The following is a 27,937-nucleotide window of genomic DNA, read 5'->3' as shown; positions in this document are numbered from 1 at the left end:
GTATAATTATAATTGTAATAATAATAAATTTCTTTTCCCCTTCCATCTCTCTCTCCATCCTTCCTTGCAGACTAACCCAAACTACAGCCAGGAGAAAAACCGCTGCGAATACCTGCACAACAAACTCGCCCACATCAAAAAACTGATAGCCGAATACGACCAACTGCAGTTCCAGTCTTGGCACTGAGAGGGGTGGGGGGACGGTGAAAGTTTTTGCGGAGAGCCCACCACCCTCCGGTTCTGCTGGCGGCGATTGCAATCCTGTGAACAGCTTCCGGAATAGGGAAGAGGAGCGGCAGCAGGAGGAGGAAAACGCTTGAGAGATCTCTGTGCGGCACGACAAGGATCAGCGCGCGATTCGCACCCCCGCGTGAGAGACGACCCGTCGCTTTTGCTGTACAAACCCCGGAGTTTTCAGGGGCGGTGGGGGGGGGAGGTACAAGGGGCCCGGTCCCCGTTTTATATAAGCAATTCTCTTCCCGGATATTAAAGAAGACAGTGAAAGAAAGGAGAAGTTTGCTTATTTTTCGGATAGCATCTACCCAAAAAAACGAGAGAGAGACTGTTTTTCACGTTTGCCCCTCCACGACTTACAGGAAACCCAAGAACTGTGTAGATCAGCAATGTCCACATATGGCCCTCCAGCTGTTTAGGGACTCCAGTTCCCATCATCCCTGACCACTGGTCCTGTAATAATAATAATAATAATAATAATAATAATAATAATAATAATAATAATAATTTATTATCTGTATCCTGCCCATCTGGCTGGGTTTCCCCAGCCACTCTGGGTGGCTTCCAACAAAGACCAAAAATACAGTGGTACCTCGGGTTACATACGCTTCAGGTTACAGACTCCGCTAACCCAGAAATAGTGCTTCAGGTTAAGAAGCTTGCTTCAGGTTGAGAACAGAAATCGTGCTCTGGCAACGCGGCACCAGCAGGAGGTCCCATTAGCTAAAGTGGTGCTTCAGGTTAAGAACAGTTTCAGGTTAAGAACGGACCTCCGGAACGAATTAAGTACTTAACCCGAGGTACCACTGTACACTGTTAGCTAGGAATGATGGGAGTTGTAGTCCCAAAACAGCTGGAGGGCTCAGTTTGGCCGTCGCTGGTGTAGATCAATCAACGGGGAGGGGGTGTTTCCCCACAATGTTTCTGGGGCGAGGTTGGCGGGGAGAGCTTGTGGGACGACGACCCCCAGCACTGCTGGGTCTCGCTTTGGGCAGAGTCTGGCCTGGCACACCCCCTTTCCCCCAACGCCCCAAAGGCCCAGTGAACACCCCAGAAGAGACAACGGGCCTTTGCTACGCTCTTCCCAAGGTTTCCTTGAAACACAGCCAGGTTTTGTCGATTCCCAACAGGTCTAAATTTTTGCACATTCTTTTATCGTTCTCATTTATGGGAGCGTTCGTGAGCCCTGCTTTTCAGCGTTGCCAGCTTTTGGGCCCCTCCGGGAGCCCGAGAAACGGCGGGGCGTTAAAAGGTGTGGGGGCGCTTTGGAAAGGGGGAGCAGAATTGCCATAGGAACCCCCCGTTCTTTCCTTTCAACTTGTGCACACAGCACAGAACCATTTTGAAAGCAGAGGGGAAACCGGAGGGTTGGTTTCAGGCAGGAGAGCAAAAGCACAACGACAATACTTGCCCTCCGATTTGGGTGCCCGTCCCCGCCAGCTCCCTCAAGAACGACCTCTCCCCAGTCTTCCACTCCTTTTCCAAACTCTTCCGCCTCTCAGGAACTATGGGCCTGCTGGAAACTGAAAACAGCCTCTTGCAAAAAAAGGATGTTCCTATTCGGTGCAGATTATTCGGGTACGTGCAGTGCAGATTGGGATATGATTTTTTTGCTTTCCACTTTGGCCGAAAAGGGACGCGGGTGGCGCTGTGGGTTAAACCACAGAGCCTAGGACTTGCCGATCAGAAGGTCAGCGGTTCGAATCCCCGCGACGGGGTGAGCTCCCGTTGCTCGGTCCCTGCTCCTGCCAACCTAGCAGTTCGAAAGCACCTCAAAGTGCAAGTAGATAAATAGGTACCGCTCCGGCGGGAAGGTAAACGGTGTTTCCGTGCGCTGCTCTGGTTCGCCAGAAGCGGCTTAGTCATGCTGGCCACATGACCCGGAAGCTGCACGCCGGCTCCCTCGGCCAGTAAAGCGAGATGAGCGCCGCAACCCCAGAGTTGGCCATGACTGGACCTAACGGTCAGGGGTCCCTTTACCTTTTTGGCCGAAAAGGCCTCATCGGGCAAAGGGAGGGCAGCGCCCCCATCTTCTCTGGCGCAACACCAACCTCTCGCAATGGGCCTTCCTAGGAGAGGAGTCGAGAGGAGAGATATCCGGGACAGTTGTCCAAAGTCCTGGGCGCACAGAGAGTTTCCCATCGTCAACATGAAAGTGGGTTTAGTGTTTTTCTCAAAACGCAGAAAGCATTTTCCCTCCGCTCTGAACCGGATCTCTGGGATCGCGCTCTCTCTGACGACCAGCTTTTTGCGACTCCGAAATCTCGGGCCGTTTTAGGGGGAAATCTTCCCTCACCATCTGGTCAATCCCAAAACCGTCGCTGCCAAATCTCTTAACCGAGGTTGATTTAGCGACAAACAGCCCAGGATGAAGAAATCAAGTGGATCCCAAGTTAATGCAATGAGGATTTACCTCTCAGAACTTCTAATAATATTGGGGAGGGCCACGGGAAGAGGGGAGGGGGATGAATTCTTATAATTATTATTTTTGGAGGAGGGAGACTGTGGACAAGAGAAAGAAACAAAAAAACGGACTTCTGTTCTTTATATGACAAACCTGCTCTATAGATAATATTTTTGCAAACGAGAGTTGGATACAAAGATATATTGTGTACATTACACAACTTGCGTGTGTGTATATATATATATATATAAATATATATATATATATATTCTGGGACTTTGTAGAATTTGGAAAGAGATATTTAATGACTATCCAAAGGGGGGGGGGCGGAATACTGTGAGATTTTGCTTTTTGCTGCTTCTTTTTCCGAGACCGTGTGTTTTGACGGGAGCACAGTTTCTTTTCTCAAAGAAAATTTTTTTCTGTTCCTGGTTCCGTGATTGATTTGGGCAAAACTTTATCCTTGGGCCTAGTGGGGGAAGGTGTCGCCAAAGCCCCTTAAGCTAATTTGAACATGATCTTAACTTATTCCATAACGCGGTGGGTTTCCCCCCCCCCATCCTTTGTAATAACAGTACAATGGATAAAAATACCTTGAACCGTGAAGTCGTTTACAGTATATATGTGTGTTTGTGCGTTTATACACCCAAACACATACACGAAAGGGTCCCCCCCCCCCACGTTGCCAAACTCGCCATTTAAAAGCAGCTTAAAGTCCTTTCTCCGCTTGCCTTTTTTAAAATAAAAAAAGCTGGTATCTCTCCATTTTTTGTACACAGGAGGGGGGGAATACAAAACCGAATATTTCTTTTTTTTCTTTTTGCAACACATAATAAAGTCATTGTATGAAAACCTGTCTGCTTTTGGAGCTCTGTCTTTATAATAACATCCCATAGTGTTTTGCATCTTCCACGACTCTTCTTTACCTCTTAAGCTGGTCAGAGCCCGGGCTGAGGTCCAAGGTGGGGCCAGGATAACCCATAATTTATCCCCCACTTGCAGACCCAGTTCCCTACTACACTCGGCACGGGAGGGCCTTGTGTAAAGTACCGTCTTGCGAAGAAATCTGTTCCATGCAGCGTTCTGGTCTCCTCGCCTCAAAATGGATATCGAAAAGGTTCAAAACGGGCACCAGTCATTACATACCCGGCAAAAATCAGGCGCGTGGCTTAAATCCTCTTAAATCAGGCGTGTGGCTGATGGACATTCTGTGGCCTTTTTTAATGCATCTGGGGGAGTATGTGCTACTCAGAAAATTCTACAAGGTGCGACCGGAAAGTTCGGTGAATGGTCACAGAAATCGGACCTCGAGAAATATTCGAACATACAGTTGGCATCGGAAACCCACAAAATGCTCACAATTGTGTATGGAGATGAAGCTGTAATTCGAAAGACAGTGTATGAGTGATTTCTGTGAAGGGCGGAAAACCGTCGAAGATGACCCACAGTTTGGCAGACCGGCAGCGAGCAGAACAGCAGCAAATGTCAACAGAGTCTGTGAGTTATTGATGTGGGATCGGCGTTTGTCCATCCGAATGATGGCGGAAGAATTGCATATTCCGTGCGAAATTGTTCCTGAGGTTACTGAGTTGCCCCACCCTCCGTATTCTCCAGATCTGGAGTCACCGGATTTCTTTCTGTTTCCAGAGCTGAAATCCGGACTGAAGGGGCACAGATTTCCCCAACATTTCACGCGTCCAAGCCGCTGCGACGAGGGACCTGGAAGCAGCACGGAAAGAGGACTTCTCCAGAAGTTTCCAACAGTTCTACGAACGTTGCCAATGGTGCGTTGTATCAGAGGGGGCCTACTTTGAAGACCTGTAAGGTGCAGGCTCCATGATCACTGCAGATGGTGACAGCAGCCACGAAATTAAAAGACGCCTGCTTCTTGGGAGAAGAGCAATGACAAACCTAGACAGCATCTTAAAATGTAGAGACATCACCTTGCTGACAAAGGTCCGTATAGTTAAAGCTATGGTTTTCCCAGTAGTGATGTATGGAAGCGAGAGCTGGACCATAAAGAAGGCTCATCGCCAAAGAATGGATGCTTTTGAATTCTGGTGCTGGAGGAGACTCTTGAGAGTCCCATGGACTGCAAGAAGATCAAACCTCTCCATTCTGAAGGAAATCAGCCCTGAGTGCTCACTGGAAGGACAGATCCTGAAGCTGAGGCTCCAAGACTTTGGCCACCTCATGAGAAGAGAAGACTCCCTGGAAAAGACCCTGATGTTGGGAAGGATGGAGGGCACAAGGAGAAGGGGACGACAGAGGACGAGATGGTGGGACAGTGTTCTCGAAGCGACCAGCATGAGTTTGACCAAACTGCGGGAGGCAGTGGAAGACAGGAGTGCCTGGTGTGCTCTGGTCCAGGGGGTCACAAAGAGTCGGACACGGCTAAACGACTTAACAACAACAACAACAACAAGGTGGTATGTTCTCGCTGTCCGATTTCTGTGACAATTTGCTGAACTTTCTGGTCCCATCGTGTCAAATTGGAAGGGATCCCAAGGGACATTGAGTCCACCCCCCACCCCACCCCCCACACAATGCCAGAATCTGGATGGGTTTGGTCTGCTTTTTGTTCCTATTCTGAATTTTGCCTATTCTGTGAAGATTTGCCGCCCTTCACAGAAACACTTAAACCACTCATATACACTGTCTTTCGAGTTACGACTTCGCCTCCGTACAAAACTCTGAGCATTTCGTGGGATTTTATGTTTTCTCGCCGTCCGATTTCTGTGACCGTTCACTGAGCTTTCCAATCGCACCTTGTAGAATCGGTCACTCGGGATGTGGTGGTGTTGATAGTAATAATAATGCAAATATTTGCTAAAAGTAACAGTAGAGGAAATTGCTTTGCAAACGTATGCATTGTTAGAAATCTTCAGGGGGGAAAACGCCAGCGAATCTATGTGCAGGCTTTGCAAAATCTTGAAAACGGAACTGAATTTATAATCGGGGGAAATGAGGATCTGTTTCTGTCTCCTCCTCGCCCAGCCAGGCCTGACGGTGGCAGAGATGGAAATTTCCACATGGCACTGGGTGTCTCTGCTCTGCGTTGCTCCTGATCCTTGCTCTTGGGGGGGGTGGGGAGACTGGTGCAGTCCCCTGAATATTTAAACATGCTGGAACTCTGTGTGCAGAATGCTAAAGCAAAGGCAGCTAGCAGCTCTTTGGCTTGCAGGAGTTATTTTGGGAATGGCCCAAAATGAGAAAGTTGAATGGCTCTGTCTTTTTCTTCCGACACCCCCCAATCTATCAGCCAACCGGGGGGGGGGGGCTCCTTTTATTCCCAGAGGCTTCCGCTTCCCTGCCGAGCGCAAAAGATGAGCTTCAGTATTCCCAGTGGAAAACTACTGGCACGCAGCAGCTCTTGCGACTCTCCTTATCTGGGCAGCGAGATTCCACCCTGTCCCTCTTTTGTATGGGAGCAACCGGGCACCCCTGCTTCGCATGCCAATGGGGTGTTTTAACTAACGTGTTTTTTTTAGGCCAGCCCTCCGAGCGGTTTGCAAAAACGAAACGAGACCCCGGCGATTATTCTTTATCATATTCCCTTGCAATCGCACCTTTCCCCCCCAATAATAGGACTCGGATAAAATTACAAATCAAGTGGAGAAAGCCAAAAAATATTTTGTTGTTTAGTCGTGTCCGCCTCTTCGTGACCCCCTGGACCAGAGCACGCCAGGCCCTCCTGTCTTCCACTGCCTCCCGCAGTTTGGTCAGACTCATGTTGGTAGCTTCGAGAACACTGTCCCACCATGTCGTCCTCCGTCATCCCCTTCTCCTTGTGCCCTCCATCTTTCCCAACATCAGGGTCTTTTCCAGGGAGTCTTCTCTTCTCATGAGGTGGCCAAAGTCTTGGAGCCTCAGCTTCACAATCTGTCCTTCCAGTGAGCACTCAGGGCTGATTTCCTTCAGAATGGAGAGGTTTGATCTTCTTGCAGTCCATGGGACTCTCAAGAGTCTCCTCCAGCACCAGAATTCAAAAGCATCCATTCTTCGGCGATCAGCCTTCTTTATGGTCCAGCTCTCACTTCCATACATCACTACTGGGAAAACCATAGCTTGAACTATACGGACCTTTGTCGGCAAGGTGATGTCTCTGCTTATAGGTAAAGGTACCCCTGTCCGTACGGGCCAGTCTTGACAGACTCTAGGGTTGTGCACTCATCTCACTCTAAAGGCTGGGAGCCAGCGCTGTCCGCAGACACTTCCGGGTCACGTGGCCAGTGTGACAAAGCTGTTCTGGTGAGCCAGCGCAGCCCACACGGAAACGGCGTTTACCTTCCCGCTAGTAAGCGGTCCCTATTTATCTACTTGCACCCGGGGGTGCTTTCGAACTGCTAGGTTGGCAGGCGCTGGGACCGAGCAACGGGAGCGCACCCCACCGCGGGGATTCGAACTGCCGACCATGCGATCGGCAAGTCCTACGCACTGAGGTTTTACCCACAGCGCCACCCGCGTCCCTACAAATTAAGTAGAAGAAGCCAAAAAGTATAGTCACTAACAAGTAATGGAAAAAACGCTACTAGAATAATAAAAAACAACCCAAATCTACAGATTATGACTGCAGAGAATATGAGCATCACAGCGCTATTAAAAGCCCTTTCCTAAAAGAAAGCAAAGAAAACCAGGCAGTTGCCAATCAAATCCATGAGTGCAATAGAATCAATTAAAAAATTGCACAGAAAAAACCAGTGATAAAGGGCCATCTATTTTCCTTGAGGGCTAGAATCATGCTTTCCAAAAGAAAACGGAAACCAAGAAATGTGAGATTTGGCATTTTTGCCAGACCCCCGAGAAAAGCATGGACCTCAGAGAAGGATTTATTTTTTTGCACCTTGTAACACATGCAGTAAAGGCACCCCCCCACACACACACACAAAGAAACCTGGGTGCTACAATTCCCAGCACCCTCAACTCCGCTTACCCAGAAATAATACCTCGGGTTAAGAACTTTGCTTCAGGATGAGAACAGAAATCGCACGGTGGAAGGCCCCATTAGCTAAAGTGGTACCTCAGGTTAAGAACGGTTTCAGGTTAAGAACGGACCTCCGGAACGAATTAAGTACTTAACCCGAGGTACCACTGTAATTTGAAGAAAAACAAATAAATAATTAAAAAAATAATAATCTTAAAACGATGAGCTTCATGGGGTATGCAGGATTTATCGCATTAGGAGAGAGGGAGAAGGATAATTTTTCCATCCGCTTTCTCCCATGCCATGCCGTTTTACAAACTTCCATCCTGCCTCTGCCTGTGCCTTTCCTCCAAGCTGAAAATGCTGCAAGCTCTCCTCATAACCATAGTTTAGAGGTCCCAGGCCCTAAGGAAGTCAGACTATCCTCCACCAGGGCCAGGGCCTTTTCAGTGATGGCTCCGACCTGGTGGAATGCTCTGTCCCAGGAGACCAGGGCCCTGCAGGATTTAACCTCCTTCCGCAGGGCCTGTAAGACAGAGCTATTCCACCTGGCCTTTAATTTGAATCCAGCCTGATCTTTTATTTCCCTTCTCTTCCCTCCCCCTCCCCTTTTATGAAGATCACCCGCTCTGAGACCCCACAGCTAATTCTCCCCCGGCCTCCTCGCTGGCCCAAGTAGGACCAATTCAGCCAGCTAGCCCTGGGGATTATCTAATGCTTATTTCCCCTAAACTAATTTTTATTGTTATTCATGTTTTTATACTGTATTTTATGCTGCTTTTACAATTAAGTGTTTTGAATTTGTTGCTAGCCGCCCTGAGCCCGGTTTTTGAACCGGGAAGGGCGGGGTATAAATAAAAAAATATTATTAATTTATTACTATTGGCGAAGTCATGGAATCGTAGAGTTGGAAGGGCACTCCAGCGGTCATCTAGTCCAACCCCACCCCCTGCAATGCAGGAATCTCAGCTCGAGCATATGGCCACCCAACCTCTTGCTTTAAGGAGAGTCAAACAGCTCTTGCTGTCAGAAGGCTCTTCCTGACAATTTAGCCGGAACCTCCTTTCTCGAAACCTGAAGCTGTGGGTTCGAGTCCTACCCTCCGGAAAAACGAGACCCAAAAGGAATTGGCAGTTGGGTGAGGCGAGCTGCTGGCTCGGTGCCCCCATTCCAGAAAGATCTGACCGCAGTGGGGGGGCGGCGTTGGCACCTCTCTGAGTGGCGTGGGGCCAAGCGGTCAGCCCTCAAGGCTGCCGTGGGGCGGGCGCCGCCGCGAGCCAGTGGAAATGTACCCACTTGGCATCGCCGGGGCCGAGAGGACAAAAAAAAGCGCTACTTTTGTTTCCCCAAAACTCGCTGAGCTCAGGAGATTCCAGAGCAGGGGGAAAAGAATCATCTTGTCCTAATATTCAAACAAGCGTGCCATCGCGGGAGGCCTGGCGGAGCCCAGATGTGGGGGGAGAGAGGAGAGGAAACTATTTCTCTGCCCTCCCACGAACACCCCCACCCCGTGGGAAAATGTGCTTCCGCTGGTGAGAAAAATTATAGGGGGATAGGAGAGGGTCACTGATAAGGGACAGCTACATTTCTGAAGGACAGGACAGGATGTCGAAAGAGAAGGGGGGGGGGTCGTAGCTGTCAACGTTTTCCTTTCTTTAAGGGAAATTCCCTTATTCCGAATAGGATTCCTCGCAAGAAAAGGGAAAAGTTGACAGCTATGGGGGGCGGGTGGATGAGAGAAACCGTACACACTCATTACTCACTGGGAGACCTTGTGCCCAGTGCCAGATTTACGTATAAGCTAAACAAGCTATAGCTTAGGGCCCCACGCTCTTGGGGGTCCCCCAAAAATTTAAAGGAAAAAATATATAAAATAAAAAAACAAATAAAACAAAACCGACATACAGCAACAGTGTTTTGTGTTGTATAGGCTCCTAGGATGTAAGTCATGGGCCCCGCCTGCTAGCCTGCTCCCTAAAACAAAACTGGTTTGCTCCTTTCTATATATAGGGTGCCTACATTCTGCATTGCCAACCTAGCAGTTCGAAAGCACGTCAAAGTGCAAGTAGATAAATAGGTACCGCTCTGGCGGGAAGGTAAACGGCGTTTCCGTGCACTGCTCTGGTTCGCCAGAAGTGGCTTAGTCCTGCTGGCCACATGACCTGGAAGCTGTACGCTGGCTCCCTCGGCCTGTAAAGCGAGATGAGCGCCGCAACCCCAGAGTTGGCCACGACTGGACCTAATGGTCAGGGGTCCCTTTACCTTTTACCTCCAGGTCCTAGTCTGACACTCTAATCACTTTGCCACACTGGGTGACAGGTCTCTTGCTGCATCTAATATCTGCTGGAGGGGCAACACCCCCCCCCCACCTACACATAAATTCCTGCAACAAATGTAGATGTGAAAGATTTGGATTATATTATAAAAGGGACGCAGGTGGCGCTGTGAGCTAAACCACAGAGCCTAGGACTTGCCAATCAGAAGGTCGGCGGTTCGAATCCCCGCGACGGGGTGAGCTCCCATTGCTCGGTCCCTGCTCCTGCCAACCTAGCAGTTCGAAAGCACAAAGTGCAAGTAGATAAATAGGTACCACTCCGGTGGGAAGGTAAACGGCGTTTCCGTACGCTGCTTTGGTTCGCCAGAAGCAGCTTAGTCCTGCTGGCCACATGACCCGGAAGCTGTACGCCGGCTCCCTCGGCCAGTAAAGCGAGATGAGCGCCGCAACCCCAGAGTTGGCCATGACTGGACCTAATGTCGGATACGTGATTGTAAAACTTTAATTTGAGAAACCAAATAAATAAATTTTTAAAAGGGAAGGGTCATCTAGTCCAACCGTCTGCAGAGCAGGAATCGCGCCACGGGGCTGCCAGGTCCCAGCAGCCAGCAGGGCCAATGGTCAGAGATGATGGCGGCAGCTGGAACGAGGCAACAATTCCTGCCTGTGGGGGTCAGACTGGATGACCTTTGGGGACCCCTCCCAACTCTACAATTCTATATCTGGAGATGCTCCCTCCTTCAGAGGAAGGATGGGGGTTAGATGATGCAAGAAGCAAGAACCCCCCCCCCGCCTCCTGAGCGGTTCCGGGGTGGGGGGGGCACTCTCATTCATGAAAATTCTCCAGGAAATCTGAAAACCTTGAATGCTAACCCCCCCTCAAAAAAAGTAGTAACAATGAGGTTAAGATTTCCTAACGCCCCCCCCCCACCCAAAAAAAGGCCATAAGGGAGGAAGGCTAACTCCCGCATTGCAGAACCTTCCTGGAGAAGGATGGGGGGGTCTCCATCTCAATGCCAAAGGGGGGGGGGAGAGTTCAGTGGCAACAGCTCCTCTACCCAAATAGGGGGCCCCCTTGGAGCACGTGGCTGGCGGGGGTGAGGGGGGGGGTCTTGGGCACGGAGTGGATGGAAAATTTTTCCAGAGGGGGCGGAGCCGCGAGTGGGGGGGGGGAAAGAGGGATAGGCGGGTCCCGGGGAAGAATTAAGGCGCCGCCGGCAGGAGGCTGAGCGCATTGCGCAGAGCGGAGCAGCTTCGGTCAGGTGCGCCCGGGCGCGGGGCTGGGAGATGCGTCAGCCCAACACCGCAGCCCTTTGTCTGAAGATGGCCCGGGTGGTGGTGGGGGGGAAGGTTTGGGCTTGGAAGAGGGGGGTTGGACGCCGGGGACCCCTTGGGCGTCTCCAAAACGCCCGGTTTACCTTTTCCAGGACGCCTGGGTCCTCCTCTCTCTCTCTCTCTCTCTCTCTCTCTCTCTCTCTCTCTCTCTCTCTCTCTCTCTCACCTCTGTTCCTCCAGGACGCCTGGGTCCTCTTCCTCCCCGCCCCCACTCCACCTCTGTTCCTCTAGGACGCCTGGGTCCTTTCTCTCTCTCTCTCTCTCCCTCCCTCCCTCCTTCCAGGACGCATGAGTCCTCTCTCTCTCTCTCTTTCTTTCTCTCTCCCCCACTCTCACCTCTGTTCCTCCAGGACGCTCGCGCTTTCTCTCTCTCTCTCTCTCTCTCTCTCTCTCTCTTTCTCCCTTCCTCCTTCCCTCCTTTCAGGATGCCTGGGTCCTCTCTCTCTCCCTCCCTCCCTCCCTCCTTCCAGGACACCTGGGTCCTCTTCCTCTTCCTTTTCCTCTCCCCCACCCCTCTCCACCTCTGTTCCTCCAGGACGCCTGGGTCCCCCCCCGCCTCTCCTTCTCTCCCTCCCTCCCTCCCTCCACCTCTGTTCCTCCAGGACGCCTGGGTCCGTCATATCTCTCTCTCTCTCCCTCCCTCTCCTTCTCCCTCTCCCTCCCCCCCCCCGGACGCCTGGGTCCCTTTTCCCTCCTGCTTTGCAAAGGGAGGCGCTGCGTCCCCCGGGAGGAAAAGAAGAGGTTGAGGGGGCTTTCCTCCATGTTTCAAAGACCTCTTCGCCTTTTCTTTTTCTCCTAAATTGTCTAGATCGGATGAAGAAGGGGGGGGGGGGGTCGGACACCTGGGTCCCCTCCCCCCAGCGTTGCCACTTAGTTAATAATTGGACAGTGCATTGTGGTTATTTCTTACAGCAATGTAAAAATGCAATGTTTAAATCGCGTTGAAACCATTTAGGGTGGGTGGGCCACTGACCTCAACTGGCAGTCTAGAGTTTGGGGGGGGGAGCGCAGGGATGTTTCTCGGACACCTGGGTCCGCCCCAGCCCCCTTTCCACTCTGTTTTCCTCCCCATGTTTCCCCAAGATTTATTTTTCCTGTCTTAATGCATCCACGCCATAACGATTCCTGGTTCTCTCTTCCTGCCATGCCTCTGTAGGAGTCTCTGTTCAGGCTTCTCCCGCCTTCTGAGCGCTGGGATTGGCTCATTGCCCTTTCACTCCCCCTTTCCGGCACAGAGACTCTGCAGAAACGCCTTTGCCCTTTTCCTTCCTGCGTTCCTCCATCCATCCATCCGGAACAGGAACTCGCGCAGAGAGACGCATGCCTCACTCTGTGCTTCTGCAAGAGGAAGAGCGAAGTGTCCCTTAGGCATATTGAAGCGGCTACCAGCTATTTCACCCTCTTTCTCCCCCAGAACAAACATCATGACATCCCCGTTTGTGGTCGAGAGCCCAGATGTCAAGTACACCCCAGACTTCATTGAGGCCAGATACAGCTACCCCACAGCTCAAGTCTGCCAGGAAAACGGGGTGACCAAGGTATGGTATAAAATGGGGAGTGGGGGGGGGGCTCAAGATGGGTGAGTTGAATGAAGGAGTAGAGGTGAGGGGGGCATCAGACGTGCCTTAAACTGGTCCACACCAATTTGAACTATCTGGCAGTGTGCAGAGGTACAGTGGTACCTCGAATTAAGTACTTAATTCGTTCCGGAGGTCCGTTCTTAACCTGAAGCACCACTTTAGCTAATGGGGCCTCCCACTGGTGCCACACTGCCGCCACGCGATTTCTGTTCTCATCCTGAAGCAAAGTTCTTAACCCGAGGTTCTATTTCTGGGTTAGTGGAGTCTGTAACCTGAAGTGTATGTAACCCGAGGTACCATTGTATATGGCTGGCAGGCATGCAGCTTCCTTCCTAAGTCTTCGTGGGAGTAGAGCGATCCCCGCAGAGACTTGGGAAAAGGTCAACAAGTGGCAGAGGCGTAGCGTGGGTTGTCAGCACCCGGGGCAAGGCAAGTAATTTGCGCCCCCTAACCCCTAACCTGCCACCGCTGCCAGCTTCTTCTTGCTGCTGCCTGGGCTGGGGTATTTACGGTAAGGTAGCCACGGCGGCGGCGGGTCCGTGTCAGGTGATCTGAGGCGAGTTGCCGCTGGCGCTGGCGCCCAAACGACACCGCTTGCCCAGAGGAGGAGGAGGGCAGAGAGGCGAGGAAAATGCAACATGGCCCAGCAGCTGCAGCAGCAGCAGCGGCGGCGGGGCTGTGAGGAGGGGCTGCCTGGCGCGCCCTCCGCGGCCCTGACGCGCGGGGACCACGGCGAGCGCTGAGAGCCGCTGCCAGCTCGTCGGTTCCGCGAGACATGGGCCTCTGCTACAGCCTGCGCCCGAGGCTCTTTGGCGACTCCGAAGGCGGCGAGCGTGCCCCCCCAGATGTTGCGCCCGGTGCGGCCGGCCCCCCCTGCACCCCCCACGCTACGCCACTGACAAGTGGACAACTCTGGGAAACGGGTGCGGTGGGGGGCGGAGGGATCTTTGCACCACGGCGCCAGGTATGCTTAAGACGGACCTGACCATCTCGTCCTCTGTCGTCCCCTTCTCCTTGTGCCCTCCATCTTTCCCAGCATCAGGGTCTTTTCCAGGGAGTCTTCTCTTCTCACAAGGCGGGCAAAGTCTTGGAGCCTCAGCTTCAGGATCTGTCCTGACGTTCTTCTGCATTGTCACTCCCGCAGGTGAAGCCGTCCACCACCGATGTCGTTTTCCGCACGGAGAGGCGTGTCCCCAAGCTGGGCGTGATGCTGGTCGGCTGGGGCGGGAACAATGGCTCCACGGTGACGGCTTCTGTCTTAGCCAATCGGCTGGGCCTCTCCTGGATGACCAAGACGGGACGGAAGGCGAGTGAAACTGGGGGCAGCTATCGGGCTTTATGTGGGAACGAGGGCTAAAAACAGGAGTAAGGAAAGTTTTGTGCCGGGCCAAGTCCGACTAGCCTTTTGGTAGCAACAAATGTATTTTATCTTTTTTTATTTGCGGAGTGTGTGTGTGTGTCCATGATTGTTTTTATTTTTGCCAATTTGTTGTTTCCTTCACTTCTGTTTTCCTTTTGTTGTCGTCGAGTCACTCTGGGAAATTTGTTTGAACTGAGATGCATTCCCAGCATCAGGGTCTTTTCCAGGGAGTCTTCTCTTCTCATGAGGTGGCCAAAGTCTTGGAGCCTCAGCTTCAGGATCTGTCCTTCCAGTGAGCACTCAGGGCTGATTTCCTTCAGAATGGAGAGGTTTGATCTTCTTGCAGTCCATGGGACTCTCAAGAGTCTCCTCCAGCACCACAATTCAAAAGCATCCATTCTTCGGAGATCAGCCTTCTTGATGGTCCAGCTCTCACTTCCATACATCACCACTGGGAAAACCATAGCTTTAACTATACGGACCTTTGTTGGCAAGGTGACGTCTCTACTTCTCAAGATGCTGTCTAGGCCTGTCATTGCCCTTCTCCCAAGAAGCAGGCGTCTTTTAATTTCGTGGCTGCTGTCACCATCTGCAGTGATCATGGAGCCCAAGAAAGTAAAATCTCTCACTGCCTCCATTTCTTCCCCTTCTATTTGGCAGGAGGTGATGGGACCAGTGGCCATGATCTTTGTTTTTTTTGATGTTGAGCTTCAGACCATATTTTGCCCTCTCCTCTTTCACCCTCATTAAAAGGTTCTTTAATTCCTCCTCACTTTCTGCCATCAATGTTGTGTCATCTGCGTATCTGAGGTTGTTGATATTTCTTCCGTCAATCTTAATTCCGGCTAGGGATTCATCCAGCCCAGCCTTTCGCATGATGTATTCTGCATATAAATTAAATAAGCAGGGAGACAATATACAGCCTTGCCGTACTCCTTTCCCAATTTTGAACCCATCAGTTGTTCCATATCCAGTTCTAACTGTAGCTTCTTGTCCCACATAGAGATTTCTCAGGAGACAGATGAGGTGATCAGGCACTCCCATTTCTTTAAGAACTTGCCATAGTTTGCTGTGGTCGACACAGTCAAAGGCTTTTGCATAGTCAACGAAGCAGAAGTAGATGTCTTTCTAGAACTTTGCTGGATACCCTCCCTGAATGGGGAAGGTTGTGGCTGAAGCTGTGAGCCAAGATCTCGACGTTTCTAATAAGTCCCCTTCCTTTCTCTCTCCTAGCATGCGAATTATTATGGATCTCTCTTGCAAGCCTCCACCGTGTGTCTGGGCAGCGGTCCGGCCGGCGACATCTACATCCCTTTCCGGGATATTCTCCCAATGGTTCACCCCAATGATATCGTCTTTGATGGTAAGTGCTGGGTTCGAATCTCCCCAGACGTAGCAGGGATTTGGCCGTCGGAAACGGCGTCCGGGCGGAAATTGCTTAAATGTTATTTACAGATAAATTAAAGGTAAAGGGTAAAGGGACCCCTGACCATTAGGTCCAGTCGTGGCCAACTCTGGGGTTGCGGTGCTCATCTCGCTTTATTGGCCGAGGGAGCCGGCGTACAGCTTCCAGGTCATGTGGCCAGCAGGACTAAGCCGCTTCTGGCGAACCAGAGCAGCGCACGGAAACGCCGTTTACCTTCCTGCCGGAGTGGTACCTATTTATCTACTTGCGCTTTGACGTGCTTTCGAACTGCTAGGTTGGCAGGAGCAGGGACCGAGCAACGGGAGCTCACCCCATTGCGGGGATTCGAACCACTGACCTTCTGATCGGCAAGTCCTAGGCTCTGTGGTTTAACCCACAGCGCCACCCGCGTCCCATGACCCCTATCTTAGATAGCTCTTTTTTTTTTTTTGAAGGTATTGGGGGGGCCAGTATATTCACAGTGTGACCATTCCTGTGACCGTCTTGCCCTTTTCCCTCCTGCCAGGCTGGGACATCTCTTCCCTGAACCTAGCGGATGCCATGCACCGGGCGCAAGTCCTCGACTGGGCGCTGCAAGAGCAGCTGCGCCCCCACATGGAGAACTTGAAGCCAAGGGCCTCCATCTACATCCCCAAGTTCATCGCGGACAACCAGGAGGAGAGAGCGGACAACGTCCTGACGGGAACTATCGCACAGCAGGTGGGCGCTTGGGACCACCAGGTGCGGGGCTCCCAGCTGCTGGCATTGCCCCTCGTGACGGACTGGACCCAGACCCCCTGGGCTGTTCTGTGCGCAGGATAGCTCTGCAAAGCTCGGGTTTATTACAATGTCCTGGGTTCGATTCCTGGCAGCGTCGCCTGGGAGAGAAACGCTGCCAGTCCGTGTTTGCCAAACTGGGTTAGATGGCCCAGGGGGTTTGACTTGGCCTAAAGCAACGTTCTCTGATTTTAAACCAGTCGTTTATTCAGAAGCTTGAAGACTTGTCTTAGTTTCTAAGGGAGGAACCGCAGCTCAGCTGTTCAACATCCCAGAATACTCCTGGGGAAAACTCCCTTGTCGGAAACCCTGGATAGCTGCTGCCAGCCAGTGGATACAATACTGGCCTATGTGGACCTTTGGTCTGTAGGAGGCATTTTTCCCTCCTACTTAAAACGACCCCTTTTATTCAAAACCACGAGAACTGCAATCGTAGGTTTTGTAATAATAATAAAATAATAATAATAATAATAATAATAATAATAATAATAATAATAATAATAATAATAATTTTATTTATGCCCCGCCCTCCCCGGCCAAAACTGGGCTCAGAGCGGCTAACATCAGATATATAACATATTACCATAAAATCAAGCAATCAATTAGAATACATCCTGAAATCAAATCAGAATCAAAGTGAAATCTAATCAGATGGCAACCCTCAGATTAGGGACAGGGACCTTAAATGCTTAGATTCCTAAAAAAAGGAACGGTCCCATAGGGCAGTAATGGATCACCTGCTTTGGATGTGATCTCTTCGGGTTCAGAAGTACCACTGGATCCATCCCCTTGCCTGAAATCCCAGCAAATTGTGGCTGCCAGTCAGTGCAGGCAGCTAGATGGACTTAGCTGGCTCCTCAAGGCATCCCAGGGATTCGTTCGCCATTTTGGGTTGGGAAATGACATTGTAGCATGCCTGGTCCATCTCCTCCCCTCCTCCCCTTTACTTAGATGGCCCAGATCCGACAAGATATCCGGGACTTCAAGAGTTCCAGCGGGGTAGACAAAGTGATTGTGCTCTGGACGGCCAACACGGAGTGCTTTTGCGACGCTCAGCCCGGTGTGAACGACACAGCCGACAACTTGCTCCAAGCCATCGAGGCAAGTTGCCCAAATACCTCCCTTTGCCTTCCTCCTCTTTAATCTGCACCGCCTCTTTTCCTGAGCCTTCTACTTCAATTGTTGATTGGTTTGTTTTTAAATGAATTGCAGGGTCCTTTGCTGCAGAGCGAGTTCAAACTTCCCTTGGCTCCCAAACTTCCCTTGGCTCCCGAGCAAGCGAAGGAGCCATGGGAAAGGCAAGGGGGTCCATGGGAAACTGAAGTTCTGCAAAGGACTTGGCAGCCATTTTTGGGACGGCATTTCTCCAAATTGTGGTTGGGGGGACATAACTGTGGCCCTCCAGACCTTGCAGGACCCAGGCTTCCATGGCTGTTGCCATCATCATCTCTGACGGGGGGGCTGATGCGAGTGCGAGTCCTGCAACCTCAAAAGGGCCACAGGCGCTCGCCTTCCCTGATCTGAGGATTTTTCCCCTCTCAGGAAAGGGAAGGTCTTTTCTAAAGAGCAGGAGTCGCCAAGCTAAGATGCAACCCACGGAGGGCTTCTAACCGGTCCACAAGCCGCCCCCCAACCGAGCCGCCTGCTTGGCGAGTCCCGACGCGCTGCGCTAAACTGGCGCAGCGCAGGGACTCTCTTCCGCGGCTCTGGAAATAGCGCCTGCACATGTCTGTGCCGCCGGAAATTGCTTCTGCGCATGCCCAGATGCCGAAAATCGCTTCTGCGCAGGTGCGATTTTCGGCATCTGGGCTTGTGCAGACGCGATTTCCGGTGTCGCGCTGCGCTGGCCCGGCCCACGGAGGATCTCTACGGGACTGATCCGGCCCATGCCCGGTAAGCCTTGCTGACCCCTGCTAAAGAGAAACACTCGCCCGACTCTCGTATCAAGGGATGCTTGCAAAATCCCAAATGTGTCGCTGCAGGACAGAACCCAGCAAGTTCCTAGTCCCTGGGGTGTATGGTTTTAGGGAGAGGGGATCTAGGGTCATCTAGCCCAACCCCCTGCAATACAGGAGTTTTTTGCCCAACCTGAGACTCGAACCCACAACCCGGAGATTGAGAGTGAGGGATCTTGCTGGCCGCCAAGATTTGGGATCTAGAGGCTCTCCCCTGTGAGTTTTTGTGGTTGGGGGGCGTGCCTGGGTGGGAGAGGTGCCCCCCAAGACATCTTCTGCCTTGCCGCCCATCGAACCACCCCTTTTCTCTTTCTTTTTTGGGGGTCCAGTGCGGACTGGACGTCTCGCCCTCCACCCTCTTTGCCGTCGCCAGCATCTTGGAGGGGTGCAGCTACATCAACGGCTCTCCCCAGAACACCTTCCTGCCAGGGGTCATCCAACTGGCGGTTCAACGCCGCGTCTTCATCGTCGGCGATGACTTCAAGTCCGGTCAGACGAAGATAAAGTCGGTCCTGGTGGATTTCCTCATCAGCTCTGGGATTAAGGTCAGCCGCTTAACCCAAAAGGTCCGAAGGAAATTTCCCCAACCATTCTCTTTTTGTTGGGGTGCTGTCTTCTTTCCAATAGGGGGGGGACTTTGCGAGTACCTGGAACTAGCAAAACCCACGGATATAATAAGGAGGAAATCCAAAACCATGGTTATGAAGCAATGGGAGTTCTTAAATGATCACCGCATTCGTCGCTCTATAAGACGCGCCAGACCACAAGACGCACCTAGTTTTTGGAGGAGGAAAACAAGAAAAAAAATATTCTGAATCTCAGGAGCCAGAACAGCAAGAGGGATCGCTGTGCAGCGAAAGCAGCAATCCCTCTTGCTGTTCTGGCTTCTGGGATAGCTGCACAGCCTGCATTCGCTCCGTAAGACACAGACACATTTCCCCTTACTTTTTAGGAGGGGAAAAGTGAGTCTTATACAGCAAAAAATACGGTATTTACAGAACCAGGGCTCGACTACAAAAACCTGGCTGTGTTTAGAATAATCTTGTACGTAATATAAAAAAACACAAAGTGAGACGTTAAAGGAAATCCAAAGGGAAAATGTGAAGAACGAACGGATTATAAAAAACGGTGGAAGTCTTTTAAAAACAACAACACTTTTTAAGATAGATAAGGACAAGATGAAATTATGCAATTGAGTATAAATATAGATGGGAAACGGCTATGTATAGTGAATACTTATCTACTTAAAAAAAAAAATCACCTATGATCTTTTTCTTTTACTCCTTTATTTTTTCTTTGTTCCTTTGTTCCTTTTTCTGATATCTTGTCTTTCATTTCACTCCTTTATTATGAACAGCATTTTATAGAGGTATAAATAACTGTAAATATGAAAAGAGGCAAAGTATTCTCTAATTTTTTTCCCTTGGTTATATGTATTTTCTTTTTCTTTTGTATTTTCTTTTGTTGTAAATATGTATGTTTTCTAATTTGTACTTAATAATAATAAGGTCCTAAGGAAACGTCAAAACCATCCCTTGCCCCACCTGCTATTGCCTCTGGACCGTCCTATCGCTGGCGTGGCGCCCCCAAAACGTTGCCCAGAAGTGACTCTTGATACAGAAACGAGAGCAGTAGGGAGATCTGTCCACAGGAGTCTCTGCTGACCCCTAGCTTGACCCTTGGGGCAGCCAAACCGGCTCAACTGGTTCCAAACTGGAGTGCTTAACTGCCTCTTGAACCAGGAGAAGGCAGCTGTTAGGTGCTCTGCTTTGCAACAGTCCCACTTTGCTATTTAATCGAGCTGTTCCCTGAGGCCTAGCAGCTTTGTGTGGTTTTAGTAATACAAATAGGGACTCGGGTGGCGCTGTGGGTAAAAGCCTCAGCGCCTAGGGCTTGCCGATCGAAAGGTCGGTGGTTCGAATCCCTGCGGCGGGGTGCGCTCCCGTTGTTCGGTCCCAGCGCCTGCCAACCTAGCAGTTCGAAAGCACCCCCGGGTGCAAGTAGATAAATAGGGACCGCTTACTAGCGGGAAGGTAAACGGCGTTTCCGTGTGCGGCTCTGGCTCGCCAGAGCAGCGATGTCACGGTGGCCACGTGACCCGGAAGTGCTGGCCCCCGGCCTCTTGAGCGAGATGGGCGCACAACCCTAGAGTCTGTCAAGACTGGCCCGTACGGGCAGGGGTACCTTTACCTTTACCGTTATTAATACAAATAGTAATAATTTTATCATTTAAATGCCGCCCATCGGACTGCCCTAGTCACTCTGGGCGGATGCCAGCAAAATATTAAAAACGTGATAAAACATCAATGGTTAAAAACTTCCCTAAACAGGGCTGCCTTTGGGTTTATACAGATAGTTGTTTATTTCCTTGACATCTGCTGGGTGGGCGTTCCACAGGGCGGGTGCCACCACCGAGAAGGCCCTCTGCCTGGTTCCCTGCAACCTCGCTTCTCGCAGGGAGGGTACCGCCAGAAGGCCCTCGGAGCTGGACCTCAGTGTCCGGGCTGGAAGATGGGGGTGGAGACACTCCTTCAGGGATACAGGGCCGTTTAGGGCTTTCAAGGTCAGCACCAACACTTTGAATTGTGCTTGGAAACGTACTGGGAGCCAGTGTAGGTCTTTCAAGACCAGTGTTATGTGGTCTCAGCGGCCGCTCCCAGTCCCCAGTCTAGCTGCCGCATTTTGGATTAGTTGTAGTTTCCGGGTCGCCTTCCAAGGTAGCCCCACATAGAGCGCATGGCAGTAGTCCAAGCGAGAGATAACTAGAGTATGCACCACTCTGGTGAGACAGTCCGCAGACAGGTAGGGTCTCAGCCTGCATACCATACTGGGAGCCAGTGAAGGTCTTTTGGGACCGGTGCTATATGTCCCAGTCACAAGTCTGGATTAGCTGCCATTTCCGAGTCGCCTTCAAAGTGAGCCCCGCGTGGAGCGCATGGCAGTAGTCCAAACGGGAGATAACCAGAGCATGGACCGCTGTGGCGAGACCATGGGCAGGCAGGGAGGGTCTCCGATGGAGCTGGTGGACGCGGAATGGACCTGCGCCTCCATGGACAGCTGTGAGTCCAAAATGACCCCCAGGCTTCGCACCTGGTCCTTCAGGGGCACAGTGACCCCATTTGGGACCAGGGAGTCCCGCAAGCCAAGCCTCTCATTGCTGCCCCCCTCTCTCTCTTGGGTTCCAGCCCGTCTCCATCGTCAGCTACAACCACCTTGGCAACAACGACGGGAAGAATCTTTCTGCCCCGGCCCAGTTTCGCTCCAAGGAGATTTCAAAGAGCAACGTCGTGGACGACATGGTACAGTCAAATCCCATCCTCTATGGGCCCGGCGAGCGCCCAGACCACTGTGTGAGTAGGGGCAGAGGGTGGTCAACATTTGCCCTGTGCCTTCCTGCACCAGGCTAGGGCAAGGCTTGCCTGGATGGGGCGAGGAAAATAATAATAATAATAATGATAATAATTTATTATTTATACCCCACCCATCTGGCTGAGTTTCCCCAGCCACTCTGGGCAGCTCCCAATCGAGTGTTAAAAACAACACAGCATTAAATATTAAAAACTTCCCTAAACAGGGCTGCCTTCAGATGTCTTTTAAAGATAGGATAGCTGCTTATTTCTTTCACATCTGATGGGAGGGCGTTCCACAGGGCGGGTGCCACCACCGAGAAGGCCCTCTGCCTGCTTCCCTGTAACTTGGCTTCTTGCAATGAGGGAACCGCCAGAAGGCCCTCGGTGCTGGATCTCAGTGTCCAGGCAGAACGATGGGGGTGGAGAAGCTCCTTCAGGTATACTGGGCCGTTTAGGGCTGTCAAGGTCAGCACCAACACTTTGAATTGTGCTCGGAAACGTACTGGGAGCCAATGCAGATCTCTTAGAACCGGTGTTATGTGGTCTCGGTGGCCGCTCCCAGTCACCAGTCTGGCAGCCGCATTCTGGATTAATTGCAGTTTCCGGGTCACCTTCAAAGGTAGCCCCACATAGAGCGCATGGCAGTAGTCCAAGCGGGAGATAACTAGAGCATGCACCACTCTGGCCAGACAGTCCACAGGCAGGTAGCGTCTCAGCCTGCGTACCAGGTGGAGCTGGTAGACAGCCGCCCTGGACACAGAATTAACTTTTGCCTCCATGGACAGCTGTGAGTCCAAAATGACTCCCAGGCTGCGCATCTGGTCCTTCAGGGGCACAGTCACCCCATTCAGGACCAGGATTGTTTCCCCTGTTTCCTCACCAGCGCCCATTTCCCCTCCTCTCCCCGGACAGGTGGTGATCAAATATGTCCCCTACGTTGGCGACAGCAAGCGGGCTCTGGACGAATACACCTCCGAGATTGCAATGGGCGGCACGAGCACCATAGTCATTCACAACGTCTGCGAGGTGCGTGAGGAATGGCGCCGGGAGCGGATGAGGAAGTGGGGAGTGGGGAGAAAGAGACCTAGAAAATGAGCGGCTGAGGTTCGCCAGCTATGAAGGACTTGCTTGCAAATTTTCTTGACAGCTGCACGAATCACCGTATTTTTCGCTCTATAAGACGCACCAGACCTCAAGACGCACCTAGTTTTTGGAGGAGGGAAACAAGAAAAAAATAATATTCTGAATCTCAGAAGCCAGAACAGCAAGAGGGATCGCTGCGCAGCGAAAGCAGCAATCCCTCTTGCTGTTCTGGCTTCTGGGATAGCTGCGCAGCCTGCATTCGCTCCATAAGACGCACACACATTTCCCCTTACATTTAAGGAGGGAAAAAGTGAGTCTTATAGAGCAAAAAATACGGTATTATATCTAGGAAGCAGAAGGGGCAAGCAAAATATGAAGGAGGAATGGTATATATAGAGGTGTGGGATATAGTATTGATGATAACATGTGCCGTTAAGGCAGCCTTTCTCAGCCTGTGGGTCCCCAGATGTTGTTGGACTACAACTCCCATCCCTGAGCTCTGGCCTTGCTAGCTAGGGGTGATGGGAGTTGTAGTTCAACAACATCTGGGGACCCACAGGTTGAGAAAGACTGCGTTAAGGCAGCGTAAATGATTTGGAGGCGAAGTGGAAGGTGTTTGTAGAATTTGTACTGTTAAAACGGAAAGGGGTCAAACCATCGCAAGAGGTGTTGAAATTGTGGGAGGTTGGATAGTTACAATGGTATGGTATTTATTCATGATTATTACTTTGTCAAAATAGGGACCCGGGTGGCGCTGTGGGTTAAACCACAGAGCCTAGGACATGCCGATCAGAAGGTCGGCGGTTCGAATCCCCGCAACGACGGGGTGAGCTCCCGTTGCTCGGTCCCAGCTCCTGCCAGACTAGCAGTTCGAAAGCACGTCAAAGTGCAAGGAGATAAATAGGTACCACTCCGGCGGGAAGGTCAACGGCGTTTCCGTGCGCTGCTCTGGTTCGCCAGAAGCGGCTTAGTCCTGCTGGCCACATGACCCGGAAGCTGTACACCGGCTCCCTCAGCCAGTAAAGCAAGATGAGCGCCGCAACCCCAGAGTCGGCCACGACTGGACCTAATGGTCAGGGGTCCCTTTACCTTTACCTTATTTTGTCAAAGTAATAAAATATTGGGGGGGAGGGGAGAGATAATGAGCGGCTATTTCCAAGCTGGGGAGACAGGTGCGAATCATCGCTTCCGAGGTGGACGGTTTGGAACAACAAAGCAAATTCTTCCTGCTGCTCCCGTCTCTGTAGGATTCCTTACTGGCCAGCCCTATAATCTTGGATTTGGTGATCCTGGCTGAGCTCTGCGAACGGATCCGAGTGACCGTCGCGGGCGACTCGGAGCCTGAGCCACTACACAGCATCCTGTCTCTCCTGGGTTTCCTCTGCAAGGCTCCCCTCGTCCCCGAAGGAGCGCCAGTCGTCAATGCTTTCTTTCGCCAAAGGGCCGCTATTGAGAACCTGTTCAGGTAATCGCAGGAAACTTTGGAAACTGGATGGTAGTTGGCCTTGGTCTTCCTTCTGAGGAGACCCACCAAACTGAGCAGGCGTAACTAACTTGGATCTGTTATTTTCAGAGGGTTTGCTCTGAGAGGGACGCGGTTTGGTCTAGTGTATCAGGACGTGGCTTTAAGTAACCATAGAAACTAGCTATCTTCCTATATACATGTAAACGTAAGCCTGTCATCATAGAATCATAGAATCATAGAGTTGGAAGAGACCACAAGGGCCATCGAGTCCAACCCCCTGCCAAGCAGGCAGGAAACACCATCAGAGCACTCCTGACATATGGTTGTCAAGCCTCTGCTTAAAGACCTCCAAAGAAGGAGACTCCACCACACTCCTTGGCAGCAAATTCCACTGTCAAACAGCTCTTACTGTCAGGAAGTTCTTCCTAATGTTTAGGTGGAATCTTCTTTCTTGTAGTTTGGATCCATTGCTCCGTGTCCGCTTCTCTGGAGCAGCAGAAAACAACCTTTCTCCCTCCTCTATATGACATCCTTTTATATATTTGAACATGGCTACAGTTTGCGTAGCTGCCAATGGAAGTGTGTGCATTTGTGCACATAAACACACACACATATATACTGCAGACCATGGTTTGTATTTGCCCCCTCCCAAAAAGGTTTTGTTGTGTTTCAAAGCACACACACGCAATTTGCCATTTTGAAATCCTTTTCCAGCTTTAAACATATTGCTACTGACATCTCCTTTGAGTCCTCCATCGTGAAGCCTTTTATATATATAATAAACTATTTTTTATTATTTTTAAAGCTTGGAAAATGAATATACAGGGCCGCCCAGGCCTAAGAGTCCACATCACTGAGGCAGTGCTGACAGAATAGCCCATACTGAGCATTTATAGATGGTCCAGAGGCTTGGTTTCAGTATCATAAAGGCCTCATAAGTCCTTTTCCCTCCTTCCAAACACATCTTCCGGGGGCTTAGCCCCCAAACTCATTGGGTGTGTCTGAGGCTACTCCAGGTTACTCCAGGTGCAAACCAGCTCCAAATCTAGACCTTTAAAATAAATAAACCTCCCAAATATTATATTTATATGTCACCCATTTGACTGGGCTTCCCCAAGCCACTCTGAGCGGCTGCCGACAAAAAAATGAAAACACAACAGAACATTAACCATCAAAAAAACTTCCCTGAAAAGGGCTGCCCGTTTTGGCGATGCTCTGGTAACCATGGAAACCGCCTCCCTGTATCTTTTAACTCTCACCCCCACCCAAAGGGATGAGTTGCACCAGTAACCATGGCAACCCTGGGCCTAGCGAAACCCTCATTGATTGGGGTCTCCATGGTAACCCTGTGTGTTGCTCCTCATGGGATGAGGTGTCTACAATTCTCCCTCCCTCTTTTGAGACAGACAGATGGAAAATAGGGTCTGATCCTGGCACTAGGGAGCTGCTGCCAGTCAGGGTAAGGCAATACTGAACTGTATTGCTCACTGGTCTGCGGTGTCCAATTTGTTGTTGTTTAGTCGTTTAGTGGTGTCCGACTCTTCGTCACCCCCTGGACCAGAGCACGCCAGGCACTCCTGTCTTCCACTGCCTCCCGCAGTTTGGTCAAACTCATGCTGGTAGCTTCGAGAACACTGTCCCACCATCTCTTCCTCTGTCATCCCCTTCTCCTTGTGCCCTCCATCTTTCCCAACATCAGGGTCTTTTCCAGGGAGTCTTCTCTTCTCATGAGGTGGCCAAAGTATTGGGGCCTCAGCTTCAGGATCTGTCCTTCCAGTGAGCACTCAGGGCTGATTTCCTTCAGAATGGAGAGGTTGGATCTTCTTGCAGTCCATGGGACTCTCAAGAGTCTCCTCCAGCACCATAATTCAAAAGCATCAGTTCTTTGGCGATCAGCCTTCTTTATGGTCCAGCTCTCACTTCCATAGATCACTACTGGGAAAACCAGAGCTTTAACTATGTGGACCTTTGTTGGCAAGGTGATGTCTCTGCTTTTTAAGATGCTGTCTAGGTTTGCCATCGCCTTTCTCCCAAGAAGCAGGCGTCTCTTAATTTCGTGACTGCTGTCACCATCTGCAGTGATCATGGAGCCCAAGAAAGTAAAATCTCTCACTGCCTCCATTTCTTCCCCTTCTATTTGCCAGGAGGTGATGGGACCAGTGGCCATGATCTTCGTCTCCCCCCCCCCCCATTCAATTTAAACAAGTGCTTCAATCAGAACCAGGAGGACTGGAATCTTAGCTTATTTTAAACGCTTTGCGTGTAGAAGGTCCCAGGCTCCCTGGAGAGCGACTGCTGCCGGTCCGTGCTGGCAATATTCAGGGTCAGCTCACTATAAAGGCAGCAATCTGTGTTCCCTGTCTGAATCAGCCACGAGGAGTAGAAACTCACCTTGTTTTTAGGAATACAGCGGTACCTTGGTTCTCAAATGCCTTGGTGCTCAAACAACTTGGAACCCAAACACTGCAAACCCGGAAGTTAAGTGTTCCGGTTTGCGAACTTTTTTTGGAAGCCGAACGTGCTCCGTTTTGAGTGTTACACTTCTGATTTGAGTGCTACGGTGAGGTCTGTCGGTTTTTGCTATTTATATTGCGTTTTGTGGCTCCTCTTTGTTTTGGTTTTGGGACTGCGTGGAACAGTTCGGCTACCGATTGATTGTGTGACTGCAGTACATTGTACATTGCTTTCATTTTATGGATCAGTGGTCTCGTTAGATAGTAAAATTCATGTCAAATCGCGCATTTTAGGGGTTGTTTTTAAAAGTCTCGAATGGATTAATCTGTTGTTGTTATTATTATTACTATTATTATTATACAGTGGTACCTCGGGTTAAGTACTTAATTTGTTCTGGAGGTCCGTTCTTAACCTGAAACTGTTCTTAACCTGAAGCACCACTTTAGCTAATGGGTCCTCCCGCTGCCGGAGCACGATTTCTGTTCTCATCCTGAAGCAATGTTCTTAATCCAAGGTACTATTTCTGGGTTAGCAGAGTCTGTAACCTGAAGCGTATGTAACCTGAAGCGTATGTAACCCGAGGTACCACTGTAATAATAATAATAATAATAATAATAATAATAATAATAATAATAATAATTTATTTATATCCCATTCTCCCCAGCCAAAGCCGGGCTCAGAGCGGCTAACAACAATAAAAGTAACACAGCATTTTCATTCTAAAATCAACTCAAAATCAAATTAATGGCAACCATTGGGCTAGAGTTCTATGGGGATTTTGCATCGCTTTCTATGGGAAAGCACGCCTTGGTTTTGGAACGGTCTTCCGGAACGGGTTAAGTTTGAGAACCAAGGTACCGCTGTAAATGAGTTCAGGATTAGGGGAAGCAACTTTCATTTATCTCCTTGCACAGAAGATGCTCTGAGTACGTAACTCGGGTTTTTCTCGCCCTACAGAGCCTGCGTGGGTCTCCCCCCACAGAACCACATGCAGCTGGAGCACAAGACCCGGAGGACGTGGCCCTGCGCCAAGCAGGCCCCTCCGACGCCTGAACCCCCAGCGGCTCGGCCAGCCGCCCCCAAGAAGGCCGCCCCCCACGTGAACGGATTTGTGCGGTCGGCAGAGAGCAACGGGCACCAGCCCCCCGCAAGCCACCTCCTCGGTTTGCAAAACTAGGCTGGCACACCGAATCGTGGCCGGGCCACACGGCTTGGTTAGTTTTTTTGTGGGGGTGGGGGGTGGGAATGATCCTTCTCTTTCCAACGAAAATTCAGAAGCTGCGGGTGTTTCGGGTTGTTTGTTTTTGAGTTCGAAACAATAAAGGCTTAGCTAAGA

The 27,937-nt window shown here is 50.8% G+C and overlaps 2 protein-coding genes and 1 long non-coding RNA gene across 4 annotated transcripts in view; 2 read left to right on the top strand and 1 right to left on the bottom strand.

The window, feature by feature from the left end:
• ELL (elongation factor for RNA polymerase II) overlaps positions 1-3,424 on the top strand; it is a 53,562-nt gene extending 50,138 nt beyond the window's left edge. For both annotated transcript variants that reach the window (XM_028713559.2, XM_028713560.2), the window contains exon 12: positions 71-3,424. In XM_028713559.2, coding sequence (XP_028569392.2) covers positions 71-187 — 117 coding nt within the window. In that variant the 3' untranslated portion in view covers positions 188-3,424. The remainder of the gene's footprint in view (positions 1-70) is intronic.
• On the bottom strand, positions 1,424-11,661 carry LOC144326091 (uncharacterized). The gene is made up of 2 exons (XR_013391257.1): positions 11,256-11,661; positions 1,424-4,481 (listed from the first exon to the last, which is right to left on the bottom strand). It is a non-coding gene; the product is annotated as an uncharacterized LOC144326091 (long non-coding RNA).
• ISYNA1 (inositol-3-phosphate synthase 1) lies at positions 11,010-27,937 on the top strand. The gene is made up of 11 exons (XM_077922001.1): positions 11,010-11,099; positions 12,587-12,710; positions 13,897-14,058; positions 15,346-15,475; positions 16,044-16,237; positions 17,246-17,395; positions 18,579-18,794; positions 21,435-21,599; positions 22,512-22,625; positions 23,930-24,147; positions 27,559-27,937. Exons 2-11 carry the CDS (start codon positions 12,597-12,599, stop codon positions 27,776-27,778), a joined length of 1,683 nt encoding a protein of 560 aa, XP_077778127.1. The 5' UTR covers positions 11,010-11,099; positions 12,587-12,596; the 3' UTR covers positions 27,779-27,937.

Source organism: Podarcis muralis, chromosome 18 (genome assembly GCF_964188315.1).
Source record: "Podarcis muralis chromosome 18, rPodMur119.hap1.1, whole genome shotgun sequence".
Taxonomy (NCBI): Eukaryota; Metazoa; Chordata; class Lepidosauria; order Squamata; family Lacertidae; genus Podarcis; species Podarcis muralis.
The sequence above is the reverse complement of the archived record's forward strand: the minus strand, read 5'-3'. Positions and strand labels throughout refer to the sequence as shown.

Coding starts and splice junctions, on each gene's coding strand:
- ISYNA1 (XM_077922001.1), top strand. CDS start 12,597: ATGACATCCCCGTTTGTGGTCGAGAGCCCAGATGTCAAGTACACCCCA. Junction 15,476..16,043: donor CAATGATATCGTCTTTGATG/GTAAGTGCTGGG, acceptor CCCTCCTGCCAG/GCTGGGACATCTCTTCCCTG. Junction 21,600..22,511: donor GCGAGCGCCCAGACCACTGT/GTGAGTAGGGGC, acceptor CTCCCCGGACAG/GTGGTGATCAAATATGTCCC.